The following is a 23291-nucleotide window of genomic DNA, read 5'->3' as shown; positions in this document are numbered from 1 at the left end:
TGTGATCTGATTCTCGAGACCATCTCCGGCCGGAATTGCGATTTGGCGTATTATCATTATCATTCATATCACATTATCCGCGCATTTCCAGTCTTTTTGTGGTTGTAAACGTTACGTTGAAACATGTGAAATAATGTTGGTCCCATGCATTATTGTGGGTGTCAAGGTCACGTAAAGTTCATGTCAAGGTCATTCACTTTTGATGACCTTTGCTTACTTTTTCCAGTTTTACGTGTTTATAAGATAGTTTTTGGAGCTGATTTCGAATTTAGCACCCATTTGAAGATTTACGAAGTAGTTTTGGTGCCTTCGTATAATGTTACGAAGCTGTCAGTGGTAGTCGACACCTACTATGGATAGCCGGCGTAACGCCTACTGGTTGACCTGACCTGACCTGGCCTAAATGCATGAAGTGCATCTGTGCATCTAAATGCATCTGTGATCAAAACCAACATGATGTTCGTTATCAGCACCCCGAAAAAAAAACATATCAACCTCACTTTACGAACTTCTAACAAGTCCCGATTTCCCGACTTTTGGGTCATTGACGTGACCTGGAAGGTTAACCGATGACCTAGGACCTTAAAATTGGGTATCATCGGCTTCCTCTCGTCGCGGGCAACACGCTCGTTTTATTCCGCGAAGCTCTAGCTCTATCAGCCCCAAACGGCAAGGGGGGTCCAACAGACCCCCGCCTATACGGTAGACGCTGGCAAAACACGAATACGCGCGGGGGTTAAAATTACATAAAATGCTGCAACAATATGAGCAACATCGCTAGCGCCCCGCTGGGGAAGGGGCAAATTATGTTGAGGTCTGAGGGGCTGCATGGCGGCTGACGGAATGTGTCCGTACAAGTTGAGGAGCTGTGGCGACGCCCCTGCTAAAAGGCGGAGCCTGGAGGCTTCTAATCGGCAGTTTCCAATGACTCCCGTTATACCTATCTGAGACTCGAACCACTAGGTGCGGCGTGTTGTCAGGCGCAGCCCTCTGTTCGTCTCTGTGCTCTGTCAGAGGAGGTAATATGGCCGCCTGGGAACAGCATGAGGAGCGCCCGCGCCTCCTATCAGACCAACTGAGCCCGTGTCTGGGCTCTGACTTCTGAACATGCTCTGTGGGCCGGAGTGATTTGGGCCACATCTGGCCGCGCGCGGCCCGGCCCGGGCGGACGGCTCACTTGGGGGTGGCGCTGAGAGCAGCGGCCGGCGGCGACCGGAACCGCCTGAGATCCGGCGCTGACGCCCAGCGCCAGTTGTGTTTACCCACTGCTCCGGTTCGGTAAAGAATTGTCAGTCTGGGCGGTGGGAGAGACAGGGAGAGGGGGAGGGGGCGAAGAGCTGAATCGTTCATTTCTATGCTTGATGTAGGTTTAGCAGCCGTCTTCTGCCCGCGATGTTCGCAAAGGAGGTATGATGAAGCTACTGCCATGCAATTACGAGTATTATTATTATTCGACAGATATTACAGAAGCTGATAAAATGACGATGACGGACGACGGTGTTTTACTAGTGAACATGAAAGTGGTGATGATTTTATACAATTTTGCCGCCTCGAAGAACGTTGCGCGCTTTTTAAAGGGTGGGTACCTATAATACCATGAATGCCATCGTAAAGCATACAAATATTGGACATTACCTCTCGCATTTCAGAGAAATGCGAGAGGTTCAGAGAAAGGCAACTAGGATGGTGCGGGGCTTAGCTCAAATGAGTTACAAAGATCGACTTGTGTCACTTAACATGTTCTCGCTAAATTACCGGAGAGTAAGAGGAGATTTAATCGAACTGTTCAAGATTTACAAGGGTATTGACAAACTTGACTTTCAGAATATGTTTACAATAAATTCGCATTCTACGAGGGGGCATAAATGTAAACTGAAAAAGAAGTATACAAGAACGCGCAGTCTTTTTTCACCAGTAGGGTCGTAGATATTTGGAATGGCTTACCATCTTTGGTTATCGATAGTTCCTCCATCCAGCAATTCAAGAATGGAATTGATTTATTCTTTGCAGAAAGTGGTCTAGTTTTTGACACTTGAAATGAAATCTAGGGTAACTGTGGGGAAAACGCACCCCTGGGTTAAACGCCTCCCCTAAAAAAATCGTATTTCTTATCGACGGATAGGTGTTTTATCCTGTCTTTCAGAACAGTCAGCTGCTTGTTTACGTAGGTCTCTATTTCCGGTTCTACGTCTTGAGGAGCAGCGTGGGTAGATGCTGATGTTGGTTTTGGGTGTTGTTTTTGTTGTTTTTACAGAAGATTCCTAATATTTTGATGCCCTCTTTATATCACAAAACTTGCTATTGTGTACATCACTAAAAACTGCGTTTTATTGTCATTCTGTTGAATTTATTATGCTGCGGCGTTAGTGGCGCGTTTTTTGTCAATAATTTGTTGACCGGAAATGGAGCGGATGGGGAAAGACGCCTACTCGATGCATGGGGCAAGACGCCCCCAGTTTTCTGAAAGGGGGGCGTTTTGCACGGTGGTGAGAGTGCAGGGTAGCGCCTTGTAGGTGGGTGCCGAAAAGGCCTCTCCCTGTCCTTTTTTGCTGATATATCCTAAACGACTGCAGATATCGTCACCAAACTTTCAGGACTCCTCCGGGCATCTATTTTACACATTGCAACAAAATTTTATTCCAAAGGCTATGATAGGTTGACCACAAATGACGTCAGAATGACGTCAAGTTCTGCCATGTTCATCATGTTCTGTTGCTGCAGGATGGGGTGGGGGCGCTTTGCACATGGGTGTGGGCGTATTACCCAGGGTGTGGGGCAAAACGCCCTTTTGTAAGGGTATGCGAAAACCTTTTTGGGGGGTTAAATACCACACGCAGGTGTCTTTTCTTGGTCTCAAAGCGTAGTAAAAAGAATGAGCTACATGATGGTGCCCAAAGGTTTGAGTAATCTGTGTTCGGTTGAGTGTCAGAAGGTTTCGCGCTTAATGGGGGCGTTTTTGACCTATTCACCCTAAAACTTTTTTTCTTTTTTTCTTCTTTTTTATTCGTGTCGGGATATTTATGTAATGTAGTGAAAGGAGATTGTTTATCGATGTATGTGAGATACGTCTGATTCATGTGAGTTTATGTGCATTGATTTACATGTGCATGTAACCTTGTTGGGCCCATGTGGCCTGTTGTTGCATGGAAATATATGTTATGTTATGTTATTTCATTAATTGCATGACATATTGCCGGCGCTGTTCCCCCTGGCACCGCTGTGTCCCGAGGACCGCGCTCCGCCGCCGCGCCGCCGTGCAGCACAGTGCACAGTGCGAGCGGCTGCACGGCGCACAGTGTCAGTGGCTGCAAGGTGCACAGTGCGAGCGGCTGCACAGTGCACAGTGGTCACCGCGCTACTATTGTGGCCGCTCCTGCGCTGCGCCGCGGTGTGCCGGGGCCCGGAACTGCCGCCGGTCACCGGTAAATACCCGCCTCCTGCCGAACCGGACCCGCTCCACACCGGCGGCCGTCAGCCGCCCGTCCACAACCGTCCACCGCCCGTCCACCAACCGTCAGCCGCCCGTCCACTGTCCGGTCACTGTTAGTCCGCTGACCGTTCTTCGCCCGTTCACTGTCCGTCCACCGTTTGTCCGCTGACCGTTCTTCGCCCGTTCACTGTCCACTGTCTGTCCACCGCCTGTCCAGTGCCCGTCCACCGCCCGTCCACTGCCTGTCCACTGCCTGTCCACCTAACGTCAACCGTCCGTCCACCGCCAGTCCACCGCCCGTCCACCGTCCGTCCACCGCCCGTCCACGGCGGCCTGTCCACTGTCTGCCCACCTAGCGTGAACTGCCCGTCCACAACCGTTCACTGCCCGTCCGCCCCCCCCCCCCCCCCCACCGCCTGTGTGGGGCATGTTGCACGCCGTCCATCCGTCCACCTGCCATGGAACACCCTGTCCGAACTCATCCAGCACGGCTCCACTGAGACATTCAGAGGCAAGTCGGTAGTGCTGGTTTACCGCCCGTTTCTACAGTTCGTCCACTCCACTCCTGCCCGCGTGCTCGTCCACTGCTCGGCAAACTCCCCCGGTGCCCGCTCGCCCGGTGTTCTCCCAGTGTTCTCCCGGTGCTCGCCCTCACTCGCCCGGTGCTCGTCCACTGCTCGTCAAACTCCCCCGGTGCCCACTCGCCCGGTGTTCGCCCGGTGTTCTCCCGCTGCTACCTCACTCGCCCGGTGCTCGCCCGTGGCTCTCTGTCCCGGCGCTCGGCTGTCGCTCTGCCGGCTAATTTGACGGGTCGTCCCGGCGGCGTGTGATGTATAGGATAAGTGGGCGCTGCTGACATCGTCATCAGTCAGGTGTGCGCGCGGCCAGCACAGCGTCATCCGCCGCCGCCGCCGGGGGTCACGGGGCGTCATCACTGCCACCAGGGGGGGAGGGGGTCACACGGAAGGAGTCAGCAGGGGCACGGGACGCCACCATGTTCATCCGCTGTCCAGTGTCCATATAATGATTTTAGAGGATATATGCTTCATGCTTTTCAGCCAGTGGTCTCATCAACTGATGTAAAAATCGGAAGGCAGCATTGATAAATGTACTTGTGCTAAGCTCTTTTAGTACTGCGAATACCGGAAGGCACAAAATTTGCTCATAATCTCTTAATCCGATTAGATATTCTTCGATCAGCGACAACTATCACCAACATACCAAGGGAACTTTTTATTTTTGAAATGTCATTCTGCAGCCTGCAGCAGCTATGAGCAATTATCTGAGCTTTCCAGGCAGGATTACATGTGGGCGAAATGTGTATATGACATAGACGTATGACGTCACTGGCTGTAATTCTACTCAGGTTATAATTTTCTTTTGAAACTCTTATGACATAATGAATATGCAGCGACATCACCAGGGGTTTAGTTGTGCGTTTAGTTGCACTGAAATAAACGGCATCACGAAAAGCACTGACGGACTGAGCACAGTCATTAAGGGGAACGGCGGCGGGTATCCCCACTTCTGCATATGTTACCCGATTACGTTTGAAATGAAACCTTCAGAACGTTGTGCCTCAGGGAAGTGACCAGACCCTATTGCGTTTCGCACCGTTCAACCCGGCTGCTCCCGCTGGTAAGTGCACGCTCTAGCGCGGGATAATCGGCACATAACGCGTGAATCGGGGCGCCAATCCTCCGTTATAAGGCCGACGGCGGGAGCTGGCCCACACCCGTAAACGGCTGTCACAATCTGCCTAAAATATGGGTTTCGGCGCGAAATGAGTCTCTGATGGACAGTGGCTCGGCCGGCTCCGGCGAGTGTGTTCGTGCACCCCGCTGGCGTCATTGAGGAAGGCCCGGCCGCCTGTTGTAGCACAACTGCCAGCCGCACAGCCCGGCTCCGGCGTTTTCTCTATGTGAGCGCTTCCTGTGTGTGTGTGCCGCGGCCCAGCCCGGCGCTCGGCACTCGGCGACTAGCGCCAGGTGCTCTGGGTATGTGGGTGTAGCTAGTTTCCCCGTATATATCACAACTTGCAGAACATCGCCCGATTTGTTTCAGCGTGATGCTCACTTTACTTTGCTGATATATGGTTCTCCGCGATCCGACGATCCACTGAGATTGACCAATCAGCTGCAACAGCACGTAAGTCGTGTAAACCCGTCTAGAGTGGGGCTCACCACACGTCTTTTGTCCGACGTATTCCGCCGCTCGATGACCAGCAGTGCCAAACGCGTCCTTCTCTACATCATACACATATATTAGGAGACATGTCGGTACATAATGAATTACACTGCACTGTCTGAACACATGGCGCCAGCCACTCAATACATACATAGGTACAGGCCGGGGGCGGACCGGCTCATAGTGAGGGGCGGCGGCGCCCAGGTCACTGCAGTTACAGGTCACTGGCGACCGGTCCCAGGTCACCGCCGCGGCGGGCGGCGGCCAGGCGCGGCTATTGCACGGTCCGCGGCGCCTGCCGTCTGCCGCCCGGCGGTGCGACCCCACTGCCGCCTGCCGCCGCCCCTGGTGGGGGGCCGGTGCCGCCCTCCGCAGTCGCCTGGCGCCGCCTCTGCGTCAATGGTACACCCAATATCACACCGTCAGTCGCGGCCATCTGCAACGGACAGAGGAAGGACACGGTCAGCGCCGCGCCCAGCGCACTGCTGTCGGCCGGGCCGGGCCGGCCGAGACGCCATCCCATCGGTGGCTCCGTCGGCCCGTCGCCCGGCGGCTGATGGGAGGACAATTGTCGATGGGTGATTTACGGGTGTCATTATGTGCGCGAGTTCCCACGGCGAGCGGACGGTGAGAAATGGACCCGGTCGCTGTTGGTAATGCCTAAGTACCTCCCGGTCCAACCGGAACACAGAGTGATAAAATCGACTGGGCCGGATAATGGAACGAGAGGAGTGAGCTCAATTCCAGAGAAAATGGCAGATGACGGATCACTGAGCTATTGGAGGTAAAATCATGGAAGATCATTGGACTGTCTGGTAAGTCGTATAGGATCACCAGAACATGGGAAAGATCGTGAAGGACCAATGGGCAACTGGGAAGACGGTGGAGGCTCCTTTGAGCGCCGGGCAGACGGTGTTGCTTTCATCTCCTGTGAGAATGCGCCATACCAGCGTCAAAGGTTATGCAATGGATTACGGAATGATTTACCAATTAACGCCGCACGACAAGGTGCCTGGTGGTCAGTGCCTATCACCAGCTCCCAGCTACGCTTCTGTCGTGACGCTGACAGCAGCTGGGTCACATCAGCGCCGGATGACGTCAACAGGTCAGCCCGGCGGGCTGGTGACGCATACAGCGGGCAGACCGATACAGCGGACAGACAGATACAGCGGACAGACAGATACAGCGGACAGACAGATACAGCGGACAGACAGATACAGCGGACGGACAGATACAGCAGCCAGCGAGGCGCCCGGAGACAGATACAGCGGACAGACAGATACAGAGGACAGCACGGCACCCGGAGACCGATACAGCGGACAGACCGATACAGCGGACAGACAGATACAGCGGACGGACCGATACAGCGGACGGACGGGCACCCGGTGCGTCCGGCGCCCATTACCGCCATTACGACTAGATTAACGAGCCGGCCAGGTGACCGCGCCGCGCCGGCCCGTAATTGCCGGCGCATTTGCATGTGAATGGTACGCACGGCGCCGGTGGGCGCGCGCGGCCCTGCCCGGTCGGCGCCCCCCCCCCCCCCCAGCCCGCCGACACGCCCCCCAATCGGACATGGACGCCCACCACGATTGTTTTTCGGCCGGCCCCGCCGATAATTCACGCATTTTTCGGTAGCACCTAATGATGTGTGCCGGGGAATAAAGCGCGCGCGCGCCCCGCCACCGGCCGGCGCGCGTTTTTTCTTGGCGCGCCTCTGAGAAGCGCGGATGGAACAACTGTCGGCAGCGGCTGCTGACTTGCAGCTAAAGCGTGCACTGATTTATGTGCCACTGTTGGATGGAGGGCGGGGCGCAGAGAGGGAGAGCGACCGGTCCGGCGATCCGCGCCGCCGCCACCGCCTCCGTCCGGCGACCCGCGCCGCCGCCGCCGCCACCGCCGGTAAATTACACTTTACACCAGCCCGTCCACATCACCGTGCCGGAAGCGGGGCAGTGCCGAGAAGGCGGCCGGCGCTGCGTTCTGTGAAGCCGTGCATCACTGGGGAGGCGTTCGGCGGCCCCCAGCGGCCAGATGATCTCACCACCGTCTTCCCGAGGGCCGAGCGGGTACCGCGGGCCGCGGCGGCTCAACCTCTCACATCGAGCGAGTACCGCGGGCCGTGAGCGGCTCAACCTCTCACATCGAGCGAGTACCGCGGGCCGTGAGCGGCTCAACCTCTCACATCGAGCGTGTACCGCGGGCCGTGAGTGGCTCAACCTCTCACACAGCCGCGAGCAGCTCAATAACCCACACAGTGCGAGTCGATCCAAGCCCAGAACACGAACACAGCCGGGGCACGCTCTCATACGCGAGAGCATATCCTTCCGGGCCTTTATAATGGACTGGGTGATCTATACACCTTTGTAGGTAGGTACATAAATATACATTATGTATATTGCAGTCCCGAGAAGCTACCAGATATCAATTCAGTTAATTGTATGATGCATCCATCGAGACGACGGAACTCCCATTCGTCACGATACGCTGCCGTGAGTCGACCGCCAGACGTGTGTGCGTGAGCTGACCGCCAGTGAGTCGACCGCCAGACTTGTGTGCGTGAGCTGACCGCCAGTGAGTCGACCGCCAGACTTGTGTGCGTGAGCTGACCGCCAGTGAGTCGACCGCCAGACGTGTGTGCGTGAGCTGACCGCCAGTGAGTCGACCGCCAGACGTGTGTGCGTGAGCTGACCGCCAGTGAGTCGACCGCCAGACTTGTGTGCGTGAGCTGACCGCCAGTGAGTCGACCGCCAGACTTGTGTGCGTGAGCTGACCGCCAGTGAGTCGACCGCCAGACTTGTGTGCGCGAGCTGACCGCCAGTGAGTCGACCGCCAGACTTGTGTGCGTGAGCTGACCGCCAGTGAGTCGACCGCCAGACTTGTGTGAGTGAGCTGACCGCCAGTGAGTCGACCGCCAGACTTGTGTGAGTGAGCTGACCGCCAGTGAGTCGACCGCCAGACTTGTGTGAGTGAGCTGACCGCCAGACTTGTGTGAGTGAGCTGACCGCCAGTGAGTCGACCGCCAGACTTGTGTGAGTGAGCTGACCGCCAGTGAGTCGACCGCCAGACTTGTGTGAGTGAGCTGACCGCCAGTGAGTCGACCGCCAGACTTGTGTGAGTGAGCTGACCGCCAGTGAGTCGACCGCCAGATTTGTGTGCGTGAGCTGACCGCCAGTGAGTCGACCGCCAGACTTGTGCGTGAGCTGCAGAGAGGCTAGCTGCGGCCCCCGCCGGCTACCGGGACTGAGAGCTACCGGGACTGATACCCCACTGCCCTCAGAGCCCGGGACTGAGAACCCACTGACCTCATAGCCCGGGACTGAGAACCCACTGACCTCAGAGCCCGGGACTGAGAACCCACTGACCTCAGAGCCCGGGACTGAAAACCTGCTGACCTCAGCCCCGGGACTGAGAACCCACTGGCCTCAGAGCCCGGGACTGAGAACCCACTGACCTCGGTCCCGGGACTGCCCTCAGCCCCGTGGCTGGGACCGCGCCGTGACGCCGGGTGACGCCGCCGGACGCGGCCGGCGGATAGCGCGTATCGCCTCCGTCCGGACCGCGGCCCGGGCCGGGTCGTCTCGGCGGGCACAACAGGAACTGTGACGCACGCCGGCGCCCACAGCTCCCCCGTCCAGCGGCGGCGGCCTGACGCAACGCACAGCCGGGACGTCCGCGCGCCTTGGAAAGGCCATGTGATGCACCCAGAGTTCTTTTTGTGATTGGTATGGGCTGCGCTAGGTTTTGCTTCCTATTACGAGGAAATATCTGCGAGCACAGGCCAGGGCTGGAACTGCTGGCAGCCGCGCTGCGGCGGATTTATTCCAGCCGACTCAGTGACATGTCGCCGCCGACCGATTCACTGCAGGGTCCGTCCCGTTTTGGGCCGGCCGCGGTTTCCGCCTGGTGTCTCAATCAATCACTTCAGCGACCGACTGCGGCTGGCTGGGCTCCCTACCCAGCTGTCGGTCCGCTGTGGCGGCCCAGCTAGCAGTGGCTGACTGGCAGCGGCGGCGGCGTGGCTCATGGTAGCTCACTGAGCCCATCAGTCTACTGTTGTAGCTCACTGAGTCTGACAGACGGACCTGGGCCGGCGCCCTCCCCCACCCTCGGCCTGCAGGGTAGGGCGGGGGCGGGGGCGGCCCACGCCGAAAGTCTGCAGTGGGTGGCACTTCCGCCGGCAGAGGCCGCGCCGCTACCGTCTGCCGGGCACCGGCGGCCGCTATTAGCGGCAATTAGCGGCGCCGTCAGTGTTAACTCATCAGCTCGCCGGCGCCACCAGTGAGACCTGGCCCGGGGCGGCGGCGGCCCCGGGCGCGGCTCAGCCCGACAGTCCGTACACACACGGCAGCGGCAGGCACTCAGACCCGGGGCGGGCGGCTGTGGCTGCTCACGGCGCCGCCGCAGCAGTGCCAGTGCCGCGCCCGGCAGACAGCCACCGAGGCGACACGTCGATCGGCGGCGCCTTTGTTTTACAGCGGCCCTCCTTAAACCGGCGCGTATAATGACCGTAAAATTACCCCAATCATGTATGTCTTATTTGACCATAAAGTTTTTGCAGCGCTCTGCGGCCAGGTGTAATTGTACGGCTCGGTGGCGAGCGGACCACACGGCGCGGTCTGCCGCGGTCACAGGCCGGGTCACAGACCGGGGGGCAGCCGGCGCTGACCGCGGCCGCCCCGCGCGGGTCAGCGGCCGCCGGCAGATCGGAGGGCAGCTGTCCGACCGGCCGGCAGATCAGAGGCCAGCCGTGTGACCGCTGCGGTCAGCGGTCGGCAGCCGCCGGCCGACGGCACGTACCGACTACAGGCGCCGCGGCCGCCCCGGTCACGACCTATCCCAACCGCCGCCCCGCCGCAGGAGCGGCAGCTGGAGCGGCAGCGGGAGCAGCAGCCCCGCCGAGGCCGGCAGAGGCACTCGGAGCGGCGGACCGGCCACTCTGACAGCAGTTTTCCCACTCGGTAACTGCCGAGCGGGGCCGTCTGCGAGGCCCGGCCGGCTCCGCGCCGCACCGTCAGGGTCACCGGCCGTGGCCTCGACGGGGCGTCCGTTCGTTTTTCGCATGTTCTGACCTTATCTGAGCGCTCGCCAAATATTCTCAAAGTCGGCTCTCCACCTGTCATGCAGGCCATGTCATTAGTGGCCGCAGAGGCAGCAGGAAATCTGAGGCCGGGCCTCCAGAGGCATCTCTACCAGCACATTCTGCCTGAGCCCCGCGGAACTCAGACCAGCCAGTGGTCGCGGAAGCGCTGAGCGTCGATCGGAGTCCGATCGATGAAACCGACTCTTCTCAGCGACTCCACTTGGACTGGCTCACAGGCTCACATGACAGGTCCCGGGCAGGTTACGAGCTGCTAGCTGAGCTATCGCGACAGGGCCAGTCACCAGTGCGGGGTCACGGCTGCGATATTATAAAGCTAAATAAAACGGTTCACTGGCAAACTGCCACGTCCCTGGTCTCATGTTAAGCGACGCTAAAGTGGCGGGAACGGCCGGGTCATGTCAGCGTTACTGACTAATGACGCTGTCGTTAACTGCAGCGCGGAGAAAACGGCTTCATTGTCACCGGGTCACAGCATTATTCCGCGCCGCCGCCCCCATTAAAGTTTCATTAGAGCAATTACATTTAATTAAAGGTGAGAGATCCCGCCGGTAATATATGGAGATTCGCCGGCCGAGAGCGAGCCGCCGGCGGCTCCAGCACAGAGGGTAATCGCAGCCACCCGTCGCAGAAACCCCGGCTCCGATAAATGCCGGTGCCCCGCCGCGGCCGCGGGGGCGTCCCATCCGGCCTCGGCAGCACGGCGGATAAAAGCACAAATCTTCGCAGCACTGCACTAGAGAACCTCACACCGTCAGTAAAGTAAACATGTCAGCAAACGCTCTGGTCTCTCCAACGCAGTGCGTCGCTTTGCAGCGGTGGTACTGCGACTGCACACTCCCAGTTTCACGGTTCACAGATGGTCTTGTGGTTTGCTTACCTACCCGGTCAGTCGGCCTCTCGTTTGTACTTCTGTCGGTCATTGAAGTCGCGTATCCTCTGATTATAGTACTCCATCTGCTGCCTCAGACGGTTATCCTCCTCCTGAAAGTCAGGTCACAGGTCAGAGGTCAGGTAATGGGTCAGATGTCTGGTAAGAATCTATACTGGAGGTCATAGATGTCAATTTGAAGTAGGGGATCCGGTTAAATGCCACAGGTCAGACATCAGGCCAAATGTCATATTAGAGGTAAGACAAGAAGACAGGGAGACTAGCCCATGGTCTTCAGGGCTTTAGAATGGCACATGTATGCAATTTGGAGTCAAGAAGGCTAAAATAAGCATGATAGCTGCAATCCAACGGAAGTACGCTTGCAAGTAAGCTTGATTACAAAGATGTACTTCTCAAAAAGACTTCAATAAGATGTCTCGATGTATGCAAACATTCCGGTATACGAACACTCTGGGTTCTATCCGGTGAGATCATGTTCTGTCTATGTAGTGACCTCACGTTCTGTCTAGTGACCTCATGCTCTGTCCGGTGACCTCACGCTCTGCCCGGTGACCGCGGGTTCTGTCCGGGGATCCGGTGGGTGACCCTGCGTTCTGTCCGGTGGTACCGTTACCCCTGGGCTCTGCCCGTTGACCCGGTGGCCCCCTTACCCCTGGGTTCTGCCCGGTGACCCGCCCGGTGACCCGGTAGGCACCCACCTGGGCCATCTCGTCGTCAAACTCGATGGAGCCGGTGCCGTTCAGGCTCTCCAGGTTGAAGACGCCCCGCCACCTGACGCACACGCCGTTCAGGATGATGCTCTTGGAGGTGAGGTGGACCTGCCGGTAGGAGAGCCAGAGGTCACAACTCACAGGTCAGTCGGGGTCAGCGCCGCGCAGGTCACGACGGGGCAGATCCGATGGACAATCAGCACGGCTGGCGTGTAGTACGCATGGGGCAACAACATAGACGGGGCCGCAGAGGCTGATAAGCCGGGTCACCCCAGACTGACACAGGGCCGGTCCGCTCCGGGTGCTCGAGGTCGGGTCAGCGCGGCCGCGGCGCACCGGCCCGGTGGCGGTGGAAGGTGGTCTCCCTCGGCGGCGCACGGCGCTCACCGGGGATTAGCGCGGCGCCGGCCGTCGCTCGGTGTGACGGTGAACGACGGACGGGACCAGTGACGGACGGACGGGACCAGTGACGGACGGGGCCAGTGACGGACGGGACCAGTGACGGACGGACGGACGGGACCAGTGACGGACGGACGGACGGACGGACGGGACCAGTGACGGACGGGACCAGTGACGGATGGACGGACGGACGGGACCAGTGACGGACGGGACCAGTGACGGAATTGGCGGTGCAACGGCTTCCGTGGCCGCACACCCCTTCCGTCCGCGGACAGCGCGCAACTGACCTCACGAACGGCTCGGCAGAAGCGACAGACAAAACTGCTACTGCGCTCACAGTGATAAAATGCCCTGTCAGCTGTCCTGCTATCACTGATAACTGTGTGAATTTACCTTATCTACCTCCATCGGCAATCAACGAAATACGCTCTTCGATAAGCGGTACCTATTGGTCACTCAGCCACAGACCAGGACAGCAGAATTTGCCGTCAAGTTAACGCAGAGCATGACTGAAAAATCGGCATAGCTTGCATATCCAGCCGTCGTAACACAACAAACCGCCGGCAAATAGCGACACGAAGGGCCACGCTTCGGCTATTCGCGGCCGTAAAATTGCAAACCACAATTTCACACGTGTACGACAGGCAGGGGCGTGTAGTCATAACTGGCCTATAGCGGTAACATTCGCGTCGGGCGAGTCGGCAATACTCGGAGCCGTCCGTTCTCCTTACCAGACACCTGGGGCTAATCACTGATAGCTTACTAATCAGTTCACTCACTCGATCACTCGAAATTTACTTAAATAAAGCTGTTTAAAGCAAGTACAAAGCCGCGGACTTTCCGTAACTGTTCTATGTCACGCTTGTCTTCTTGTTATTTAAGGAAGTTAGTGCTCACTCCGGTATTTTGTAGCAAGGATTAAAATGTCATGACGATTTCATCATCACTGTGCTGGTTTTCACTACACATGCGCTTGTAATTAACCATGGTATTAATCACTTTATTCTTATGCAACATTTCCTAGACGGATTGAAGCCGGCGTTTGGCAGCGCGTGGGATACACTTGCGGCGCGGGGGAACAGGTCTGAACTTTGAACGGTATGTTACTGACGGCACTGCCACCGTGACGGAGTGTTACTGTGCTGATAGGGTGTTACTCTGCTGTGACGGATTGTGGCGGAGTGTGGCGGGGTGTTACTGTGTTGTGACGGGGTGTTAATCTGCTGTGACGGGGTGGCTGTGTTGTGACAGGGTGTCATTGTGTTGTGACGGGGTGTTTCTGTGCTGTGACGGGGTAGTAGTGCCGTTGTGACGGGGTGTGATTGTGCTGTGACGGGGTGCGACTGCGCTGTGACTGGGTGTGCCTGTGCCGCCGGCGCCGCCACCCGTGGGAAAGCCGCGCTGACCAGCGGCGGCGTCAGTCATACTCGGAGCGCTCGTCTAAGCTGCTAAGTAGCTACCGCCGGATCACGCGACCACCCGCAGTACCACTGTGAACGCGGCTCTGCCGAGTTAGTCAACACACGTCTTACCCAGGAGTTGCACCCCAGAAAATGCTCCTACGGCGCAAAACTTATCGTTGCAGCTTTATGGCGAAGTAGTCGGAACTATCACATTCAGGCTGTGCCGTTGGCAGCGTAACCACGTTTCAGCAGCGGCCAGTGGCAATGACGGGGCCGTCACAGCGGTGGCGGCGCCTCCAGGCCCTGCTCGTCCCGCCGTCACCGCCGCCGCCCGGGGAGGGGGCAGGGAGGTCGCCGCCGCCCCAGGTAGGGGACTGTCGCCGCCGCCAGCCGTCGGTGGCGACTACCGGCGGGGTGTGAGCTGGAGGCGACCCGGCGGCATGGACGCCAGCACTGCCGTCCAAAGCCTGATGACGGTCCAAAGTGGCCCGCCAGGTGCGACGAATCAAATATTCGCCGGGTGTGTGTGTGCACGCGCCGCGGCTGTCGGGGCGTGTCGGCGCCGACACGGCGCCCGTCGACACCGACGGCGCCCAGATGCGCCGTAATTGGCCGAATTTGTAGCCGGTGTCATTAAGGTGTCATCGGCGCCGGGCCGACGAGTGGCGCGCACTCGTAAAGCGGCCGTAACGGGCGGCCGGCCGGCTTTATGGGCGGCCGGTCGTCACGGGCGCGCCGGCGCATTGATCGGCCCGGCACGCCACCGCGCCGGCGGGACGGTGACGGCGGGCTGGTGACGGCGGGACGGGCAGGACTGGTGACGGCGGGACGGGCAGGACTGGTGACGGCGGGACGGGCAGGACTGGTGACGGTGGGACGGTGACCTCCCTGCCGCCTCCTCGGGGGCCGACTCTAGGCGCCAATGTGTGTCGCCCCCGATCGGGAGGGATTTCGCACTTCAAATACTCTTGCGAGGCAATGATGAGCAGCGACCACCGACCAGCCAGGAACCAGGTGCAGTAGCCAGTTGTCATTTCCACTTATTCAATGGCATCCTCCCGTCCCGGTGTGTTGCAGTCACTACATCTCAGTCCGCAGCTGGAGGCTCTCCGGTACGGTGGTGTTGGGTGGGCTCACCGGGCCCATTACAGCTCGTCCTGACGGGGCGGTCAGGTTCACCGGACCCCTCACCCAGACAGTTCGACAGGCCCAGTCAGTGGAGCGGCGGGTCGACCAGCCGCCGGCGCCGCGCCGACATTCGTGACGCGCCGGTGACGGTGGTGACGCACCGGTGACGCTCCGTGACCGGCCGGTGTTGTAACGGCGCGGCCGGCGCGACTAGTGGCGCGGCCGACAAGACTAGTGGCGCGGCGACGGAGACCATCTGAGCGGCGACAGAGACCATCTCAGCGGCGACAGAGACCATCTCAGCGGCGACAGAGACCATCTCAGCGGCGACAGAGACCATTTGAGCGGCGACGGAGACCATCTGAGCGGCGACAGAGACCATCTTAGCGGCGACATGGCAGCGACAGAGACCATATCAGCGGCGGCACAACAGACGCGCAGTACATCAGTCACCGCCTGCCAGCTGCCTGATCAGCTCGGGCCTCTGGGAAAGGGACTACGCACAGAGACAAAAGTTTTGCGTGACTGCACGGGCCAGTTTCCTCCTTTCTCTCCATTGCAGCATTCACGTAATATGATGGACGGGCTGGAAAACACGGCGAGTCGCTGCAGCGCGGGCGGCGATCATGCAATACCATGGTACTTTGGGAGAGCGCCGGACAGGCGTGCACAGCGCGATCGATCGGGGACCGCCGCCGTTCCGCCGCACCCGGCTCCACTGCTCCGCCTGGACCTTATCACCGACCGGCACCTACTGCCATATGGGGATCACTGAATAGCGTCCTCCGCAGCCAGCCGATCGCGCAGAGCGCCGCCTTTTTTACTCGGATCCCCTTTACGCTCGTCTGCAGTCGAAGGAATGCGAGTAGCCATTCCTGTCGCCAAGAATGCAATAAAGCCGGTGGGCCGGAGCGGCGGGGCGCGCGCTGCCGGTCGGCCTGGTCGCGCAGTATGAGTTCCCGGAATGTCTCGCCACTGAGCCGGCCAGCGGCGGCGCTCAGGAGCGACCCGGCGCCGCTCAGGAGCGACCCGGCGGCGCTCAGGAGCGACCCGGCGCCGCTCGTAATCAGCCGATTTCTCCCGGTCGACGGCGCACTACTCGGAGACGGCGCGCGGGGCCGGGGGCCCCGTCACCGACACGGCGGCCAGTCACCCTCCGACGTCACCGCTGACGTCGCCAGACGTCACGGCCGCTAATCCGCCGTCCGGCAGAGTCAGCGCCGCCGCTGTTGCGTGTGCCGTGGCGCCGTGCAGACTCGGGGCGCAGCGGCGCGCCGGGAGCGGCCGCGGCAGTGGCCCGGTCCGGCGGCGCGCCGGGAGCGGCCGGCCGCGGTCCGGTCCGGCGGCGCGTCAGGGGCGGCCGGCAGTGGCGGCGGTGGTATACCTCGGCACGGGGCACGGACCGACCACCCCACCGCACAGTTGCAACGGCACGGGCCGCCCCCCCCCCCCCCCCCGGCCCAGCACAGTTACAACGGCACGGGCCGTCCAGGCCACACGGAACGGCGCCAAATCAGATGGCTTAACTCAGAGAAACGGAAACGAAACCGCTTCAGGCTTATCGGAAGTCATCGCACTTCGGCCTAATTCTACAGGATATGCTGCCGTTTCGGCGGGCTCATGGCGAGGCGTGCGCTCGAGCGTTTTGCATGGCAAACAGACCCTCTGCACGCCACTTAGTGCAGCGCTGTGAATAATACGCGGCGCGGCATTCACACCGCGCGCTCACCGCCGAATCTGCAACGCACGCCGTCCCATTACCGGAGGAGCAGAGACAACTCGGCGGAGCGACAGAGACAACAACGCGGTACCAGTGACGCGGTACCATGTCAAGTGGAATTGTATCAGTGACTCGTTACCAGTGACGCAGATACCAGTAGCAGTATATCAGTGACGCGGTACCAGTGACGCAGATACCAGGGACGCAGACGTGCAAATTCGCGAGTCCGCCGGCGACCGGGCGCGCTGACGACGTGCATGACGGGCAAAAATGCACATCATGCCTGCGCTGGAACTGTGCACTTTTGGAAATTACACACAGACGAATGGCACGCCTAAATAGTGGTTATTGTCACATATTTCACCCAGACTATTTTGGAATTAATACCTGGGAACAGCGGTTAAATCGAATGAGCCACCATGTAGAATTCGTAGAATCTCGTTTGTTAACGATCGCTGAGCAGCGAGTGAGGCCACCAGCGCAGAGTAAGGCGTCCAATGACCGCCGGCGACAGATCAGCGCCGATCAGCTATGTATAACTGAGCTCCTGCTGCAGAAGGAGCCGGAGCGGTCCGGTACAGGCTATCGGGGTCTGTGTTCTCCGAATTCGAGGCCATTCCGGAGTGGTGGCGAGGAGCTCAGATACCTAATGGAAAAACCAATGTGTCCAATCAAATATGTAGGTATCTAACCAAAAAACACGGGAAAACGAGCCAACATCCGAACTATGAGAGAAAGTCGATCATAGCTTACCATATTCAATGCATTCAATAACACCTACCTATATTGAGAGAGCAACATAGGTATCCAACAGTTACACAATACCCAAAATATTGGGTTTACAAGCACCGAATATCGAGTTAGTTTCCTTTCGGACTGCGTCCCATTGGTATTAATGGAGATGATCGTAGTCCTGCTGTCGCTAAGCAGCATTGATTTTGATGCTTCGTCGAAACATAAATGGAGTAATAACTTGAGCCAACTCATTGATTGAAATTGTGTTCCGCCTATTCATGTTTGAAGGACAGCTCGCCACTGGTCGGCACTGGACAGCGGCACCAGGAGCAGCGGTGTCACACTGGACAGCGGCACCAGGAGCAGCAGTGTCACACTGGACAGCGGCACCAGGAGCAGCGGTGTCACACTGGACAGCGGCACCAGGAGCAGCGGTGTCACCTGGACAGCGGCACCAGGAGCAGCGATGTCACACTGGCCCGGTTACCAGGAGCAGCGGTGTCACCTGGCCCGGTTACCAGGACTGGGTGGGGGGGGGGGGGGGGCGGCAATTACCGGCGACCGGCAGAGCGGGGCACACGTCCGGCGCGCCAGCCGACAGCTCCGCGGCGCGCCGCACCGTGTTACACAGCGCGCCTCTGGCGCCACCGGCAGCGATTAGGCCGCTAAAAATGGCAATTATATTGATATATGGCGCCGTTAAAATGAGCGGCTGACGGTGGCGAGGTATACCGACCGACCGACGGACTACGTGCACCGCGGAGCTGCGGCAGCCCGGCAGCTGCGGCAGCTCGCGGCCAGCTGCGGGAGCCCGCAGCGAGCTGTGAGAGCCCGGAGAGCTGCGGCAGCTCGCGGAGCTGTGGGAGCCCGGCAGCTGCGGCAGCCCGCGGCCAGCTGTGGGAGCCCGCAGCGAGCTGTGGGAGCCCGCAGCGAGCTGTGGGAGCCTGCGGCCAGCTGTGGGAGCCCGGCAGCTGCGGCAACCCGGCAGCTGCGGCAGCTCGCGGCCAGCTGTGGCAGCCCGCAGCGAGCTGTGAGAGCCCGGAGAGCTGCGGCAGCTCGCGGAGCTGTGGGAGCCCGGGGAGCTGCGGCAACCCGCGGAGCTGCGGCAGCTCGCGGCCAGCTGTGGGAGCCCGCAGCGAGCTGTGAGAGCCCGCGGAGATGCGGCAGCTCGCGGCCAGCTGTGGGAGCCCGCGGCCAGCTGCTGCTGCGTGGCGGGGACAGACCGCGAGGAATTGTTCCACAGCTCTGCCAGCCGACAGGTAGGTGCTGCCTGCTCTGGTGGACTGTGGCAGCTGCTGTGGTGGACCGTGGCAGCTGCTGTGGTGGGCTGTGGAGTGTGGAGCTGCTCCGGGGCTGTGGACTGTGGCTCCTGGACTGTGGCAGCTGCTGTGGTGGACTGTGGCAGCTGCTCCGGGGTTGTGGTGGACTGTGACAGCTGCTGTGGTGAACTGTGGCAGCTGCTCCGGGGCTGTGGTGGACTGTGACAGCTGCTGTGGTGGACTGTGACAGCTGCTGTGGTGGACTGTGGTAGCTGTCTGCTGTTGTGGTGGACTGTGGCAGCTGCTCCAGGGTTGCGGTGGACTGTGACGGCTGCTGTGGTGGACTGTGGCAGCTGCTGTGGTGGGCTGTGACAGCTGCTCCGGGGCTGTGGACTGTGGTGGTGGACCGTGGCAGCTGTTCCGGGGCTGTGGTGGACTGTGACAGCTGCTGTGGTGGACTGTGGTAGCTGCTGTGGTGGACTGTGACAGCTGCTGTGGTGGACTGTGGTAGCTGCTGTGGTGGACTGTGACAGCTGCTCCGGGGCTGTGGTGGACTGTGACAGCTGCTGTGGTGGGCTGTGGCAGCTGCTCCGGGGCTGTGGTGGACTGTGGTAGCTGCTGTGGTGGGCTGTGGCAGCTGCTCCGGGGCTGTGGTGGTGGACCGTGGCAGCTGTTCCCGGGCTGTGGTGGACTGTGGCAGCTGCTCCGGGGCTGTGGTGGTGGACTGTGGTGGACTGTGGTAGCTGCTGTGGTGGACTGTGGCAGCTGCTGTGGTGGACTGTGACAGCTGTTCCGGGGCTGTGGTGGACTGTGGTAGCTGCTGTGGTGGACTGTGGCAGCTGCTGTGGTGGGCTGTGGAGTGTGGAGCTGCTCCGGGGCTGTGGACTGTGGCTCCTGGACTGTGGCAGCTGCTGTGGTGGGCTGCGACAGCTGCTCCGGGGCTGTGGTGGTGGACCGTGGCAGCTGCTGTGGTGGACTGCGACAGCTGCTCCGGGGCTGTGGTGGTGGACTGTGACAGCTGCTGTGGTGGGCTGTGACAGCTGCTGTGGTGGGCTGCGGCAGCTGCTCCGGGGCTGTGGTGGTGGACCGTGACAGCTGCTCCGGGGCTGTGGTGGTGGAGTGTGGACCGTGGCAGCTGCGGCTCCCGTTCAGCCAGCGTGCAACGGAAAAGTCGCTCAATTATATTTCACGCTAAACAAGTCAGGATCATGAATGCAATTAAGCCCGGTGTGCAAGGAACGCAAGCATGTATCACCACGCGCCGGAAACATGAACTATATCGGCGCGGCGGGCCGGCACGGTGGCGCGGTTGGCCGGCCCGGCTCGGCCATCATCTGGGTGGCAACACACCTGCAGTGCAGCGCGGAGAAATTACCTACCGAGCCCCGCAGCCGCGGCGGCCAGACGCACCATACTTCAACTGTGAGTAACAGCTGAGAAAGCGGCGTCAATGCATCCGGCGGCGGCTGATTACCGGCCGCAGCCGGCCGTTCCTGGTGGCCGTTAAATTAGGAGCCCACCGACAATAACACATACGGGTGTGAGTTATCGCCGGCGGCGCCACTCGGCCTGGGACCGGCCGGCGCGGGCCGGTCACCTGACGGATGGGTGCGCGGCACCCGATACCCCACTGGGAGACTTCACCGGCCTCAGCCACCCGGAGTAGGCCCGCCGCCCGGTCACCGGCTGCAGCTGATACCGACCGAGGCACCAGTCCAGCACCGCCTCAGCCGCCCATATACTGACCGAGGCACTAATACCGGCCGCAGCCGCCCAGAGACTGACTGAAACGAGACGGCGCGGCGCAGCGCGGGGGACGCAGACCATCAGACCATCAGAGGTGTGGATTTCGTGGGTTTCGCCACCAGACCAGTTGCAATTGAGCACGAGCAGCCGGCCCACGGCGTGCCCGCCTCCACGTGTGGCGGCACTGCCGAGCGGCATTGCGCGGCTCGCACCGCGATTCACAGACTGTTGGGAGCCGGCTGGCCCGCCTGCCGGTGGCCAGGGAGGCGAGTCCCTTCCCACTGCGCCGCGCTGTACTGCGGCCTCCAGCCAGCCCCTGGAGCGTGGCGGCCACACGGCGCTCCCTGCGCGGAGCGACGGAGCGACGACTCGTCGCTCTAGGCGGTGCAGCACATACAGGGACGACGGAGCGCTCCGAACAGGGACGGCTCGCTCTGGACCTCACCAACCGAGCCAGTTTCAATGGAGCTGTTCCGCTGCCTCCATCCTCAGCACCCGACCACCCGCTGCACTGCTCCATGAGCACTCGACGGACGACCGGCGGAGGTGACAGTGCGCGACCTCCGGTCCGGGAGCGCAGTTCGCACCCATCTCGCTGGAGGCGCGGGTGGCGATGGTTGTGATGTCACCGACGCCGCACCCGCAGCGACCCGAGCTCCCAGCTCTGGTGGCCCAGCTTCCCTGCTTCTTTGCCACCGTTTACTTCTCTGGGCTTCCCCCAGAGGCTACCACAAGCCGGAGCTCCCCGCCAATGCATGGCACGTCATTCCGCACATGCCATTCCCTCGTCGACACGTACAAATCATACGTGCCAGTGTGGCGATTAGCCAGCGACTGTCCGGCGCGGCCAGCCTGCAGCAGTCTGTCACAGCTGGGAGCGCCGCGCGCCGAAAGTGTCGCAGGAGCGCCGCGATGGCGCAGCGCCGCCACTTGTTGTCGGCGATTAGGCAGATTGGCTGGGAAGCGGCGGACCTCCGTCGGGGAGGTATTCAAACACTGCCGAGCGGACGGAGCGGAGGCCGCGCCACCAGTTGGCAAAGGTCACCGCCACTGGGGTCTCGAGCGCAGACGGTCCAGTTGGGGAAACAATCCTACTTGTGAGGCACGCACTTGTAAGCAATCGGGGTGGAGCCGATTGCAGTGGTGGACGTCTCTGACGGCAGGCCGCGTCGCTCCTGCATCTGATTTGCACCATGGCAAGTCTAACGTGCTGTTAAAGGGACTGTCCCACCTTCAAAAAATTGCTATGATATACTGTTCTTGTGTTGCAAGACATAGATTAGGGGCCCCTGTACACGGAATTGGCAAACATTCGGCCCATAGTTGGCTAATTGTTTAAAAATTCCAATTTAAAGCTTTTGGATCGATTACGTCATATGATTGTTTTTTTATCGGGTAAAGTTTTTTTCCTAGCTGCCAAATCGGTGGCACAAAGTTTTGTTACGCTTCTGCCGCGAATAGTACAAACATTGCGCATGAAATCAAAACTCAGGAAATTGGTATTTTAGTAACATGCAAGGTAACATGTTCAATGTTCATGGCTGTGTTCATGGAAAGGATTGAAATGAAAATTGGAAAATTGAAGCTTGAACTTTGTCAAGAAGAAGGTCGCAAACTGCAAAGAATATCAACAAGGCCTTATTTATCATTTTTAAAAGATTATAGAATGCTCCCTAACAAGCAAAAGCAAGATATTGATGTTTGATTATTGATGCTGCCCACAATGTCTTGGGCACATGGATGATGGAAGTGAGCTCAACTTCAATAATCAGACCTAAGAATCACAATGGATATAGCCATGAGCCAGACTGCAAAGTATGGCAATTTTGTCCAGATGTTGTCAGTGCAGACTCCTTCGTCTGGTGCGGATTTAAGTGTGGTGCGGTGTGGATTTGGTTTGGTGTGGTGCAGATTTAGTGTAGCGGGGTGCGAATTTGGCTTGCTGTGGTGCAGATGTGTAGCATTGTGGGGATTTGAGGTCAGTGCAGATTTTGACTGGCCATTTTGGGGTTTGGTGCATTTTTTGTGTTCTCTCAGCCCCTTTGGTGTGAATTTTCTGGCTCAGTTTGCAGGGTTTGTGTCAATTTTGAACTTAGGCCAGTGCTCCTTGGCGACCTGCGAGCCATACTCTGCAGTACTGGCCTGGGCCCATGAGCAAAGTAATATAATATAGTCTGTTCAAGATTCAATATAATAAGTCTGCAAAACACATTCCAGCAATTGTAATTGAAGCAGAATGAATTGTAGTGACCTGCATTTCTTTTTTGTTGTGTCTGTGAAAAATAATAAATATACCTACTTATTGGAAAAATCGTGGCCTTTCAGCACATTTGGCAGAGTTGTGTGACTGATTTAGTGGCTCATGTGGAACGCAACGAGCTGCGGAACAAGCTTGAATAGCATTTTGCCTCAGGGCTATCTGCCAGAAACATTTCATCTGCATGAATTTATCTACAGGCAAGTCTGACAAATTTGTGGATTAACTGGGGACCTTGTAAGCCTGCATATTAAATTCTAGCCTACCAGCTCAGCCCTATCTTCAGTTTCAGCAATCAGCATGATAACAGTTCTGATCAAGTTC

General features: G+C 59.0%; 1 protein-coding gene across 4 annotated transcripts in view; it reads right to left on the bottom strand.

The window, feature by feature from the left end:
- Positions 1 to 5672: 5672 nt before the first annotated feature.
- The window catches only part of LOC122377363 (protein big brother-like), a 36046-nt gene continuing 18427 nt past the window's right edge, over positions 5673 to 23291 (bottom strand). Inside the window, exons 4-7 of one of the 4 annotated variants that reach the window (XR_006255851.1) lie at positions 12309 to 12428; positions 11599 to 11702; positions 5951 to 6053; positions 5673 to 5919 (exon numbers count right to left, since the gene is read on the bottom strand). Coding sequence is in view for 2 of the 4 variants with exons in the window: in XM_043357299.1 (XP_043213234.1) it covers positions 11607 to 11702; positions 12309 to 12428 (216 nt within the window). In the remaining 2 variants the exon portion in view is untranslated. Of the gene's footprint in view, positions 6054 to 11598; positions 11703 to 12308; positions 12429 to 23291 lie in introns of all 4 variants that reach the window. The other 3 variants (XR_006255852.1, XM_043357299.1, XM_043357308.1) reach the window with 3 other exon arrangements.

Source organism: Amphibalanus amphitrite, unplaced genomic scaffold (assembly GCF_019059575.1).
Source record: "Amphibalanus amphitrite isolate SeventyFive unplaced genomic scaffold, NRLGWU_Aamphi_draft 000004F_arrow, whole genome shotgun sequence".
NCBI lineage: Eukaryota > Metazoa > Arthropoda > Thecostraca > Balanomorpha > Balanidae > Amphibalanus > Amphibalanus amphitrite.
The sequence above is the reverse complement of the archived record's forward strand: the minus strand, read 5'-3'. Positions and strand labels throughout refer to the sequence as shown.